Here is a 14229-nt window from a genome sequence, read left to right as displayed (position 1 = left end):
CCCCCAACCCCCTAATCCTTGGAGAATATTGCTACCATGTGAGCACCATCAGTCAGTGCCAATTTGATGGCGAGTACATGTGGAGCCTATTCTTCCGATCTTGTGATGTGCAACATCTCCAATCATTAGAGAAATGCAAATCAAAACCACAATGAGATATCACCTAACCCCAGTGAGATTGGCCTCTATCAAAAAATCCCAAAACAACAAATGCTGGCGAGGATGTGGAGAGACAGGAACACTCTTACACTGCTGGTGGGACTGCAAATTAGTGCAACCTCTGTGGAAAAAAATTTGGAGATACCTCAAATAGCTAAAAATAGAAATACCATTTGATCCAGCAATAGCACTATTAGGCATCTACCCAAAAGAGCAAAAGACCTTCTGTAATAAAGACATCTGCACCCGAATGTTTATGGCAGCACAGTTCACCATTGCAAGGATGTGGAAACAACCCAAGTGCCCATCAGTTCATGAGTGGATTATTAAAATTTGGTATATGTATACAAATACTCAATAATAAGAAACGGCAGTGATCCTAGCACCTCTTATATTTTCCTGGATAGAGCTTGAGCCCAGTCACTGCTTCTTGATCCACTGCTCTCCTCACTCAGCCTACAGTAAAACTCTTAATCCTGTGTTAAGCTGGCTGGACATGGTGGCTCACACCTGTAATCCCAGCACTTTGGGAGGCCAAGGCAGGAGGATTGCTTGAAGCCAGGAATTTGAGACCTGCCTGGACAATATAGTGAGACTCCATCTCTACAAAAAATTTTAAAATTAGTCAAGTGTGGTAGCACACATCTGTAGTCCTATCTACTTGTAAGTCTGAGACAGGAGGATTGCTTGAGTCCAGGAGTTGGAAGTTACAGTGAACCATTATAGCTCCACTGCACTCAGCCTGGGTGACAGAGTGAGACCTGGCCTCTAATTAATAAATAAATAACATAATAATAATGAGTGACTGCTGTTTTGGACATACCCTTGATGGGGATTATCATGAATACAAGTTTTCACAGGTATCAAAATGCCTAAATTTTGGAATTTTATTTACAATATGTGGATCAGATTAATAATTTACAACTAGATTCGTATGTAAAAGGATGTAATTGATATTTCTCCAACATTTACAAGGGAAATATGAAATGACATGTAGGTGAGTAATTGGTAATGATATTTAGAAAAAGTATAAAAGGTTCCGTTTTTCCATCTTACCCCCTCTAGTTAAATGAAACTAATACCTAAGGTGTCTGTAACTGCAACAGGATATTAGAAAAAGGGAATTGGAATAAGAAAGTACAGCCTAAGAGTTGGAATTTGATTTGAGTCTTGAGAAATGAGGATTTTGATAATGAAAATTTAGGAGAAGGGACTTTTCTGGGAGTGTGAGCGGTTAATTATAGACTATCAGGTCAATAAGAAGGGCATTCTAAGTGGAGCAGTGGCTGCATGTTGAGTTATGAATTGAGAATTTGGATGAGTAGGTATGGGTAACAAAAATTGCAAAAACCCAAATGTTGTTTAGTTGTGATTAGATTGTGGAACCATTGTTCTTTAGCACAGAAGTGAAATGATGCAAATGAAAGTCTTACGTTAGTAGGCTAATAGAATAATATAGGTGAAAGGGGATGAGAAATGTGAGCCAGGAGCTTGGCTAGCAAGTATAGGATGATCATATAAACCCTAGAATAATAATTCTTACACATTTGTTTTATTATCATAGTGCATTAGAATTGAGCATAAATAGCAAGTAGTATTTTCTTTCTTGGATGGAATTGGGGTGCTGGATAGGTTCATCTTGAATACCAGCTTTGAGTTGTTCATGAATATTGTACTCAGGAGGATCCTTAGGCTGAAATTGAGGGCTCAGTGGGAAAATGTACTGCCTGTCTAGGGATGTTTTCCACAGTGATAGTCATCTGGGCAATACCTGTCTCTCTTACCAGAAGAGCAGTCTATAAGTTCCATATCTTTTATTCTCTTACTATCAGCCTATGGCAATACCATAGGGGTTCCCAAAACCAGATACCTATCTTTAAGAAAAATTAAACAGTTTCTGTAGAAATGACCTTTTAACTATTTGTTAAAATTTTAACTGTGGTAATATATCATTTCCAGAAGTTCTAGTAAAAATTACACTCTATATGCAGACGTTTTTAGTTTTTATTTAATCTGTTAATGACATGGCTTTTTCTTTCTATATCTATTAGGATTTTTTCTGTGAATTTAGTGAACAATCACCATGTGTTCTTTCAAGATCTCTGTTACAAGTAAGTTCCGCTTAGTATCAAAATACTTTAAACATTAGATTGTATGTGTACTGACACTGTTTTTATTGGTTGATGGAACAAAAGGTAGATGCTTTTAAAGGATATTCCATATTCCACAGTTAGTGGAATATTTTTTAATTTTGAAGTATTGACTTTGAGTGTTAGACATTCATCAAGATCATATCCTGGGCCAAAAAACAAATGTTAATAATTTTAAAACAGTTGAAATCATACAAAGCATCTTTCTGACCATTTTAGAATTAAACTAGTAATTAGTAAAAGAAAGATATCTGGGAAAATCTCTAAATATTTGGAAATTAAATAGCACTCTTCTAAGTACCTATGGGTCAAAGATGAAGTCTTCAGGGAAATTAAAAAATACTTTGAACTGAATGAAAAGGAATATATATCAAAATCTGTGAGATACAACTAAAACAATGCTTAGAGGAAATTTGTAACATTAAATGTTTATATTGAAGAAAGTTCTGAAATTAGTAATTTAAGCTACCACTTGAAGAAACTAGAAAAAGCAGAGCAAATCAAAGCATGAAGAAGGAAGGAAATAATGAAGATAAGAGCAGAAACTAGTAAAATACTAAGCAGAAAAACAGTAGAGAAAATCAGTGCAACCAAAAGCTTGTTCTTTGAAAATGTCCGTAAGGTTGATGAACCTCTAGTGAGACAGAATAAGAAAAAGAAGATAGAAATGACTAATGTCAAGAATGAAAGAGGTGATATCACTACAGATCCCTGTATATATTAAAAGAATAATATGGGAATATTATGGATAACTCTATGTCCATAAATTGAGAAACTTAGATAAAATGTACTAATTCCTTAAAAGACACAAATTACCAAACTCACTTAAGAAGAAATAGATAATTTGAATAATCCCATATCCATTAAATTGAACTTAGAGTTAAAAACCTCCTAACAAAAAAAAAAACTCCAGGCCAGTTCTATGTAATCTCTTCCAGAAAATATAAGAGGCAAGAACACTCATTATATGAGGCCAATATTAACGCAATACCAAAACCAAACTGACACATAAACACAAAACTATAGACCAATATCCCTTATGAACACAGACATAAAAATCTTCCATAAAGTATTAGCAAATTGAATTCAGCGATATATAAAAAGAAGTAATACACCATGACCAAGTGGGATTTATCCCAGGAATGCAAGGCATGTTCAACATTTAAAAATCAGTCAGTGTAATTCACTTTACAATCTAAAGTCTCAATTGATTCAGGAAAAGCATTTGACAAAATTCAGCTTCCACTCCTGATTAAAACTCTCAGCAAAACTGGGAATAGAAGAGAACTTCCTTAACCTAATAAAGGGCATATACAAAAAACCCACAGCTAACATCACACTTAATGCTGAAAGACTAAATATTTTCCTCCTAAGATTGGGAAGAAAGCAAGGATATCTGCTTACAATTCTCCATTCTTACTCAACATTGGAAATCTTTAGCACAATAATGCAGGAAAAAGAAATAAAAGGCATACAGATTAGAAAGGAAGATATAATATTGTCTGTTTACAGATGCCATGATTTTATGTAGAATCCCAAGGAATATACAAAGAAATTCCTAGAGCTGATGGGTAAGTTTAATGAGATCACAGAATATGAAATCAATATACAAAAAGCAGTTGTATTTCTATATACTTGCAATGAACAGTGGGAAATCAAAATTTTAAAAGCAAAACTATTTACAACATCAAAAAATGGAATACTTAGATATAAATCTAACAACTTGTGTGTAGGACCTGCATGCTGAAAAACTGCAAAGTACTGATGAAAGAAATCAAAGTAAGACCTAAATAAATGGAGAGATATACCTTGTTCATGGATTGGAAGAATTGATTTTTTTTAAAATGTTCTCTGCAAATCAATCTACAGATTCACAGCAGTCTTAGTCAAAATCACAGCAAGAATTTTCATAGCTTGTCAACAATCTGATTCTAAAATTTATATGGAAAGGCAAAGGAACTAGTACAGCTAAAATGATTTGGGTGGGAAAAAAAGGGAATAAAGTTGGAGAACTCACACTACCTTTTGTGTGATACTGGCAAAATGATGGCTACATGAATCAGTGGGAACCGAGGGGAAAGTCCAGAAAAGTTCTTTTTTAAAAAAATTGGTATAATTATTGACTGTATTCAAGTAATTGATCAATAATATAGTCAATTAATTTTTTACAAAGGTACAAAGGCAAATTAGTGAAGAAATGATAAGTCTTTCAACAAATGGTACTGGAATAATTGGACAGGCATATGAAAAAAACTGATGCAGAATGCATCATGAACCTAAATATAAAATCTGAAATTATAAAACTTTTGGAAGAAAGGATAGGAGAAAATCTTTGTAATCTTAGGGAATGAAGAGAGTTCTCAGGTCTGACATCAAAAGCACAGTTTATTAAAAAAAATGATAAATTGATACATTTAAAACTTTTATTCTGGGAAAGACACTGTGAAGAAAATGAAGAGATGCTACAAAGTTGGAGAAAATATTTGCAAATCATATGTCTGACAAAGAACTTATATCTAGACCACATAAAGAGCTCTATAAACTTTATAATAAGAAAATATACAACCCAATTTTTAAAATGGGCAAAAAAATTGAAATTCAATATGAAAGGGTATTCAACATAGTTAATATTAGGGAAATGCAAATTAAACTACAATGAACTACTACCTTTCAGAATATCTTTTTTAAGAAATCTGACAGTACCAAGTGCTGGTGGGGATGTACTGGTGATGGAACTGTGAAATGGTTGAGACGCTCTGGCGGATTCTTATAAAATTAAACATACAAATCACACTCCTAGTTGATTGCCTAAGAGAAGTGAAATCTGATATTCTAGACACTTCTGTGCAAGCGTTTAGAGCTGTTTTGCTAATGATCATCAAAACCTGAGACAACCCAAATGTCTTGAACTGGTGAAAGGATAAACATACTGTGTGGTACATGTGCACAGTGGCTCAGAAACAAAGTATAGATACAACTAACAATGCAGAAGAACTCAACTGCATTATGCTGGGTGAAAAGCTAGACTCAGAGGCTGTATGATTTCATTTTGATGATGATATTTTAGAAATGGCAAAATACAGTTCAATAATAGATCCAATAGATATGTTGTCAGGGATTTGGGTGAGGGAGAAGGCTTGATTACAAAGGGATCACATGAGAGAATGTTTTTGGGGTGATGCTGTTGTCCTGTATCTTGATGGTGGTGCTGGTTAAACAACTTTCATTTGTCAGAAACATAGAACTGTTTAAAAAAAAAAATGTGAATTTTACTGTATGTAAATTAAAAATATTTAAAATCTGAGCATTAGGAAATCAGTAAGGTATGATATATTAAATATTAAAATTACTAGAGTTGTTAAGGGGAAGAAATTAAAATGCAAATTACTGAGTTTAGACTGTTATTTAATTTTTTTAAAGGCATCCTGAAGTTGCTAGGTGCAGACTCTTATTTTAAATATATTTTTTACATTTCCACAAAGTTTGTATGTATTACAAAAGATTCATTAGAGACAAATATTATCAAATAACTTAATATTTATAGCCATTTTAATATTTTATAATCTATGAAGCTCTTATATATTAGCTCCTTTGATATAATCAGATTAGTCAGTTCATCTTGATTAGTTCAGTTCCATATTACTACTCTTAACTTTGGAGATTTTTATTTCTACACATTTTTTATTCTTCCATATCAGAATATACCTTAAATAAGGATTAATAGGTAGCACCCATTCTGGAATCAGTGATTTTTAAAAATTTCCACCAACTTTCTGTATTTTAATCACTTGTGTTGCCTGTAGTATTTATAAGAAGTACACTCATGTCATAGTAGTGACAACTCTGTGTGACAGTGTTACTAATATATTACATTTGTTTTAAGACCACTTTCCTGGTGGATAACAAAAAGGTCTTTGGAACTCATCTCATGCAAGACATGGTGAAAGATGCGCTTCGATCTTTTGTAAGTCCTCCGGTGCTCTCTCCCAAGTAAGTATTGTAACACATCTTATAGTGTGTGTTTCTTTAAATGCCCACCTTCTCTGTAGTCCTTCTTTATAGCCAAAGTATAAAAATTGTTTAAGATCAAGTCTCGATATAAAAAATAACTTGATCATGTTAAATTGATCTCTGCCACATATTATTTAGATTAGAAATTAAGGTTGGCATTAGATCCAGTATGAGACAGAAAACAGAACGGTTGTTAGCAGAAATTCAGTAACTTGTCTTGGACCCTACTTTGTGCAAAGCACTATGTTAGGCACTTTGGCTTCTGAAGTTTAGATAAAAATAAAAAATGCAGATAATTGATCCTTAAACTATGCTCTGGTAGAGGCACTGCCCTGAAAACATGCTGCCCTAAGTAGCCGAAAAGTATTGCTTGTAGAAAGAATCATCATTTGAGTTGGCATTTTGAGAAATAAGTTAGGCTTTTCCAGTGGGGAGGGAAGAAAGGAGTCATTATTTCTTAGCAAAAAACCCAGCACACGTGCAGACATGAGAACATGAAATGCATTTTAAGAACAGTTAGTAGTCCAGTGTTCTTACCAACAATTTGTTGAAAATAAATCTTGCCACAGCTCATGTAAAACTCTGGTTGCTTCCTGTCTTAGGTTGGAAGCAGACCCTGAGACCAAGATTCATATAAACATATTTAGAAAGTGTTCCCAGGAAAAACCAGTGAGGTTTTGGGCAAGCAGGACATGAAAAGGAAGAAAGCCACGCTAAGGTGCACTCCACAGAAAGTAACTTTGGTTCAGTCCTGTAGGAGAGCTCTGGAGAACAGTGTAGGTTACACTTCAGAGTAGTTCTTATCAGGAACAGGGAGCTTGAGAAATTACGCATATGCCTGTCCCATAAGGACTATCCCTGGGAGGATGTAAATAACCAGGCTTTCTCAGTGTTGGTTCCATTCCCCATTCGATTCACAGTAAAAGCCAAAGTCCTTGTGATTGAGCCTTCGAGGCTCACTGTGTTCTGGTCTAGACACCTATCCTGTCACCTTTCTGACCTCATCTCTTACTGCTCTTGCCCTCACCTCCTTTGCTTTAGTCACACAGGTCTCCTTGCTATTCATGGAATATGCTGTGTAAAGACCTCACCTTAGGGTCTTTACACACGGTGTGGAGGATAGTGGGCATTTTCCTCACACACCCCCAGGGCTGACTACGTCACCATCTTCAAGTCTTTTCAGGGTCACCTCAATGAGAGGTACCCTGGCCACCCTGTTTAAAAATTGCAACCCCTACTCCCACCAGCACTCCATTTCTCTCTCCCAAAACAATTATCTTCTTACATAGGATATAATTTTCTTTATTGTGTTTATTTTCAATCTTCCACTCTCCTCATCCCCTCAATTAGAATATAAACTCCACAAGGTCAGGGCAGGTAATTTTGGCCGTTTTATAACAACAGCTGTATGTTTTGAGTGATGTATCACAGATGCTAGTAAGCACATAATAAATATTTGTTGAATGAATAAACAAACAAATGAGAGTTTGATGGCAAGATAGTTGAGGATGAGACTGGGGAGAGTCTTGAATGCTTTGGTAAGGTTTTGTCTTTATTTTGTGGTCAGTGAGGAGCTACGTAAGTGTTTTAGGAGAGAATTGGCATAATTGGGTGTGTATTTTTTAATAGGAAGCAAACCGGTAATGAGAAGGATTGATAATGGAAGCAAAGCGTTTAATTAGGCTGATTGAGTTGTACAGGTTAGAGGTGATGAAGGATTAAACTCTGGGAATATAAAGGAGAGGACAGATTTGAGAATGATTTCAGAGATAAAATTAATAGAAAATGATATATGATTCACTAGGGGAAGAAAAGAAAAAAGGTAACTAAGTTGCCTTTTTTTTAAAGGCTGATTATATAAATAATATATGATCACAATTGAAATTTCAACCAGTGCAGAAAAGTATGTGAAAAATAGTAAAAAAAAAAAAAAAAAAAAAATTACCTGAGATCTTACCTCTGAGATAGCTACATTTTGATGACCGTGTTAGATATCTTTGTGTATAAAGATACACATGTATATATAAGTATATAAATGGGATCACATACATCAGGCTATTCTTTTTGTTGCTGTTCGTGTGTGTGTGTGTGTGTGTGTGTGTGTGTGTGTGAGACTGGGATCTCACTGTGTTGCCAGGCTGGTCTTGAATTCCTGGGCTCAAGTGATCCTCATATCTCAGTATTCCTGTAGCTAGGACTGTAGGCATATGCCACTGCACCCAGCTCATCAGGCTGTTTTTATCATGAACTCTTAAATTACTTGTTAATTGCCTTTTAAATTTTTTTAATTTAAAGAATGCATTTTAATTTTAAAGTTCTTTATCTTTTTTCCACTCAAAGACCCATGGTGGGCCGGGCGTGATGGCTCACACCTGTAATCCTAGCACTCTGGGAGGCCAAGGCGGGAGGATCACTTGAGGTCAGGAGTTTGAGACCAGCCTCAGCAAGAGCAAGAGAAGTAACTTAGCCGGGAATGGTGGTGCATACCTGTAGTCCCACTTACTGGGGAGGCTGTGGCAGGAGGATCTCTTGAGCCCAGGAGTTTGAGGTTGCTGTAAGCTAGGCTGACGCCACGGCACTAACCCAGGCAATAGAGTGAGCCTCTGTCTCAAAAAAAAAACAAAAGAAAAAAGAAAAAAATAGTAGGTAAAAAAAAAAAAAAAAGACACATGATGGTTTTCTGTCCCAAATTACTTATGGTAGATCTAACTATGGTTCCCAAATATTTCATAATAAAATATAACTTACCCAAAATGCTTTGCATTGGAAGTGTTTTGGATTTTGGAATATTTGTATATACATAATGAGATATCTCTGGGATGAGACCTATGTCTAACCATGAAATTCATTTATGTTTTGTAGGCATTTTTATACACAAAGCCTGAAGTAATTTTATACAATATTTATAACAATTTTGTGCATGAAACAGTTTCAATACACTGAACTACCAGAAAGCAAAGGTGTCACTATCTCATGTTGGCACTCAAAAAGTTGTGGATTTCTATTCATGTCCTTTGCCCACTTTTTGATAGGGTTGTTCGATTTTTTCTTACTGATTTTCCTGAGTTCTAAATAGATTCTTGTTATCAGTCCTTTATCTGATGTGTAGTATGCGAAAATTTTTTTCCCATTCTGTAGGTTGTCTGTTTATTCTTGTGACTGTTTCTTTGGCTGTGCAGAAGCTTTTTAATTTAATCAGGTCCCATTCATTTATTTTTGTTGTTGCTGTGATTGCCTTAGGGGTCTTCTTCATAAATTCTTTGCCTAGGCCAATGTCTGTAAGAGTCTTTCCTACATTTTCTTCTAGAATTCTAATAGTTTCACACCTAAGGTTTAAGTCTGTTATCCACCGTGATTTGGTTTTTGTGAGAGGTGAAAGCTTTGGGTCCTGTTTTAGTCTTCTACATGTGGCTATCCAATTTTCCCAGCACCATTTATTGAATAAGGATCCTTTTCCCCAGAGTATGTTTTTGTCTGCTTTGTCAAAGATTAGATGGCTATATGAGGATGGTTTTATATTTGGATTTTCTGTTCTGTTCCACTGGTCTGTGTCCCTGCACTTGTGCCAATACCAGGCAGTTTTAATAATCACAGCCTTGTAGTATGAAGTCTGGCAAATTAATACCTCCCATTTTGTTTTTGTTGCTTAAAATTGCTTTTGCTAAACGGGGTCTTCTCTGGTTCCATACAAAGCGTAAAATTATTTTTTCTATATCTGTGAAAAATGATGTTGGTAATTTAATAGGGATTGCATTGAATCTGTTGATCACTTTGGATAGTATAGACATTTTAACAATGTTGATTCTTCCAATCCACGAGCATGGTATGGTTTTCCACCTATTTACATGCTCTGCAGTTTCCTTCCTCAGTGTTTCGTAGTTCTCCCTATAGAGGTCCTTTACCTCCTTAGTTAAATATAGTCTTAGGTATTTTATTTTCTTTGTTGCTATTTTGAAGAGTATTGATATAAGAATGGCTAACAAACATATGAAAAAATGCTCAACATCTCTAATCATCAGGGAAATCCAAATCAAAACCACAATGAGATATCACTTAACTCCAGTGAGAATGAACTTTATCAAAAAGTCCCAAAACAATACATGTTGGCGTGGATGCGGAGAGACAGGAACACTCATACACTGCTGGTGGGACTGCAAACTAGTGCAATCTCTGTGGAAAGCATGGAGATACCTTAAACAGATTGAAGTAGACCTACCATTCGATCAGCAATCCCATTATTGGGCATCTACCCAAAAGAACAAAAGTCATTCTATAAAAAACACCTGTACCCGAATGTTTATAGCAGCACAATTCTCAATTGCAAAGATGTGGAAACAACCCAAATGCCCATCAATTCATGAGTGGATTAGTAAAATGTGGTATATGTACACCATGGAGTATTACTCAGCTATAAGAAATAGTGGTGATATAGAATCCCTTTTGTTCTCCTGGAGAGAGTTGGAACCCATTCTATTAAGTGAAGTATCCCAAGAATGGAAAAATAAGCACCACATGTACTCACCAGCAAATTGGTTTCCCTGCTGAGGTGGGGGTGGGGGGAGGGGATGGGTGTATACCTATATGATGAGTGCGATGCGCACTGTCTGGGGAATGGACACGCTTGAAGCTCTGACTCGGGGGGGATGGGCGGGACATGGGCAATATATATAACCTGAACTTTTATACCCCCATAATAAGCTGAAATTTAAAAAAAAAAGTAGATTTTATAAAGAGCATTTCAAATTTTGGATTTTCAGATTAGTGATGCTCATCCTATAGGAATGTATTCTAAGGAGTGGGGTTACTGGTAAAGGGTTCTGTGTAGTTTTAATGTTTATAGATATTGCCAATTCTAAACAGATTGTAACAGTTTATATTTCTACCAGCCGTATACAAGAGTACATTTTCCATATACATCCTGACCAGCAGTAGGTGTTAATTAGTCCTTTTAATTTTTTCCTGTGTGTTGTGAGAAGAGTGATAATTCATTGTTATTTTAATTTGAGCACTTTGTTACAATATTTATTGGACACTTAGAATTATTTTTCTGTGAATTGCTTATTTAAATTCTTTGTACGTTGACTTTTAGTAAGTGGTGTACTTTTTTCTGCAAAATTTGTTAAGAGAGCTTCTTGTATATTACAAGAGGTTAATCCTCTGTATTAACCTGTGATAGGCATTGCAGATAAGGGTCTTTCTTTTCCACATCAAAATTTTTGCTTTCTATTTGATAGCTTTTATCTACCTTTTTTTTTTTTTTTCCGAAGTAAATCATTCTTCCCTACCCACGGGTTGTACCTTTAGTCACTTAAATCTTCTTTCAAAGGTTTTTAGGGCTTTATTAGAATTTAATCCTTCTGAAATCATTTCCAGAAAATGGTTTGAAGGTAGAGATTCAACTTTATTTTATGCTAGATAGTTAGCCCTTTGGGTGAAATATAAACCATCATTTTCCTGTGGGTTACAATGCCATCTTTTACTTAAAAAATCCCATATGCATTAGGATTTCAGTTTCAATGATAATTTTTTTCTTTTGTGACTTTCTCTTAAGTTTTAATATCTGTTAAGACATGTCCTCTTACACTATTCTTTTTAAAGACTTTCTTGGCTCTTCCCTGGTATTTTTCCACATTAATGTTAAGATAATTTTGTTCAAAATTTTGAAAGGCTGGAATTCTAATTGGAAAAAATATTAATGTTAAGAGTTCTCATTTTTATGCTCTTAAATTCTCTAATCAAAGGACATGATATTATTTTATGTCCTTCAGTTGTTTTCTTCATATGGTTCCTATGCATTTCTTGGTAAATGTATTCCTTGGTAGTTTTGGGGATTTTTACTCTTTGTTTTGTTTTTTTGTTGTTGTTATTGCTGTTGTTTCTGTTACGATGCTTGGAATCTCTTTCCCCAAAAGATAATTTTATCTTTTATTTTCTAGTAATTACATAAAATTTTTATTTTGGCTCATTGCTTTGCTAGAATCTCTGAAACAAAGTTGAATAGCAACATTCAGTGATCACAGCAAGCTTGATCACTATGTTAATGTGTTAATGGAAATGATCTTTCCATTTTTATCTTGGAATAATGTTTGTTTTTGTTTTTTGATAAATAGTCCATAATAATTGTTAGATCCATACCTGTTTTCTTTAGAGTTTTAATTGTTACTTTTATGTCTTTCTTTAAAATAGTTATTTCTTTTAAGAATGAGACATTGAAGGTTAATCATTTTCCTCATAATTTAGCTTTATCTGTGTTCAGGTTTCAATAGGAAGTGATCTTTTTGTTGCTTGCTAAGAATATTGTAACTTTTATTTTGATTTTCTCTTTTTTCATCTCAGGGTCATTTTTTAAAGTATTTTAATTTCCAAATAAAGACTTTTTAGATAACTTCTTATTATTTGTTGCTAATTTTACTTCAATATTGGGTTTTTAAAAATTTTATTTATTGTGTGACTGAGTACATGGCTGATTTTCATATGTCTATTACGCATATAAGAAAAAAGTACAGCACGCATGGTGGTGCCTGCCTATAGTCACAGCTATTCGGGAGGCTGAGTCTGGAGGATTCCTTTAGCACAGGAGTTTGAGACCAACCTGAGCAAAACCCCGTCTCAAAAGAAAGGAAAAAGAAAACAATGCAAATTTTTACCTCTAGGAAGCAAAGTTCAATGTTCATCTGTTTAATTGAGTTTGTTAATTGGGTTATTCAGTTTCTCTCTTATTAGATCTGCCAGATTCCAAACAGTTTATAATTAGCTATGCATATGTGTATATATGTTCACACACAATAATTGTGAATAAGACAAATCTACAAAAATTTACTGAATTCTCCTTGTATCGCTAATCATTTTTGTTTTATACATTTAGCTGCTGCTTTAGTGCATACAGTTGTAAACTGTTATACTGACCTTGTCAATTGTGCCTTTTATCATTATATGATATCTCCCTTTGCCATGTTTAATACTTTCAACCTTAAGTACCACTTATTTCACGTTAATATTAGCAGTCCTACTTTCTCTCTTTTTAAAAAATGTCTGACATCCCATTGATCATTCCTTCATTTTTAAACCCATTTGCATCACTCTGTTTTAATGTGCTTCTTTTACATGGTGTTTAGCTGGGTTTTATTTTAATTCTTGTTAGTCCAAATCTATTAAAAGCAGAATCCAGCTTATTTACATTTAGTGTAACAGTTGAATTACATTATCTCATTTTATTTCTTCCTCCTTAATTTGTTTACTGTTTTATTTTCTTTTAAAAAAATTTTCCCCCCTTATTTTTCCTAGTTTGATCCAATTTTTATTTATTTTCCTTTTTTCTCCTTTTTAATTTGGAAGATTTCATATATCTGGCTATGCTGCTGTTATGGTCTGAATGTGTACCCTCAAAATTAATATGATTAAGCCATAATCCTCAATGTGATGGTATTTGGAGGTAAGGACTTTGGGAGGTAATTAGGTTTAGGATCAGGTCATAGGGTGAAGCCCTCATGTTGGAATAGTGTCTTTATAAGAAATGGAAGAGACCAGAGGGCTCTCTCTCTGCTATGTGAAGACAGAGAAGGCTGCCATCTGCAAGCCAGAAAGAGAGCCCTCCCCCAAAATCCTACCATGCTTGGCTCCCTCATTTTGGAGGTGGTATTGGTGCACATATATATATATATATGAGTGAACTGAAGCTGTGATCATGCAGAATCAAGGAGGGGAGCTTCCTGACAGTCAGTTGCAACTGAAAGTTCCCAGAGTAGGGCTGAGCTTTGAGTATCAAGAATTAAATTGTTAGAGATACATCTAAAGCAGCAGTTCTCAAAATTTTGTCTTAGGACCCCTTTTCATTCTTAAAAATAAGGAGCCAAATAGTTTTTGTTTATATGAGTCATACCTATTGATAACTACTGTAATAAATACTAAA

The 14229-nt window shown here is 34.7% G+C and overlaps 1 protein-coding gene across 2 annotated transcripts in view; it reads left to right on the top strand.

Annotated features, from left to right (window-relative positions):
• The window catches only part of NAA35 (N-alpha-acetyltransferase 35, NatC auxiliary subunit), a 93567-nt gene that overhangs the window by 62922 nt on the left and 16416 nt on the right, over positions 1-14229 (top strand). For both annotated transcript variants that reach the window (XM_069474066.1, XM_069474067.1), the window contains exons 13-14: positions 2211-2270; positions 6193-6299. In XM_069474066.1, the coding sequence (XP_069330167.1) occupies positions 2211-2270; positions 6193-6299 (167 nt within the window). The remainder of the gene's footprint in view (positions 1-2210; positions 2271-6192; positions 6300-14229) is intronic.

This window comes from Eulemur rufifrons, chromosome 7 (assembly GCF_041146395.1).
Source record: "Eulemur rufifrons isolate Redbay chromosome 7, OSU_ERuf_1, whole genome shotgun sequence".
NCBI classification, from domain to species: domain Eukaryota; kingdom Metazoa; phylum Chordata; class Mammalia; order Primates; family Lemuridae; genus Eulemur; species Eulemur rufifrons.
Note: the sequence above shows the minus strand (reverse complement) of the source record. Positions and strands in the feature narration are given on the sequence as shown.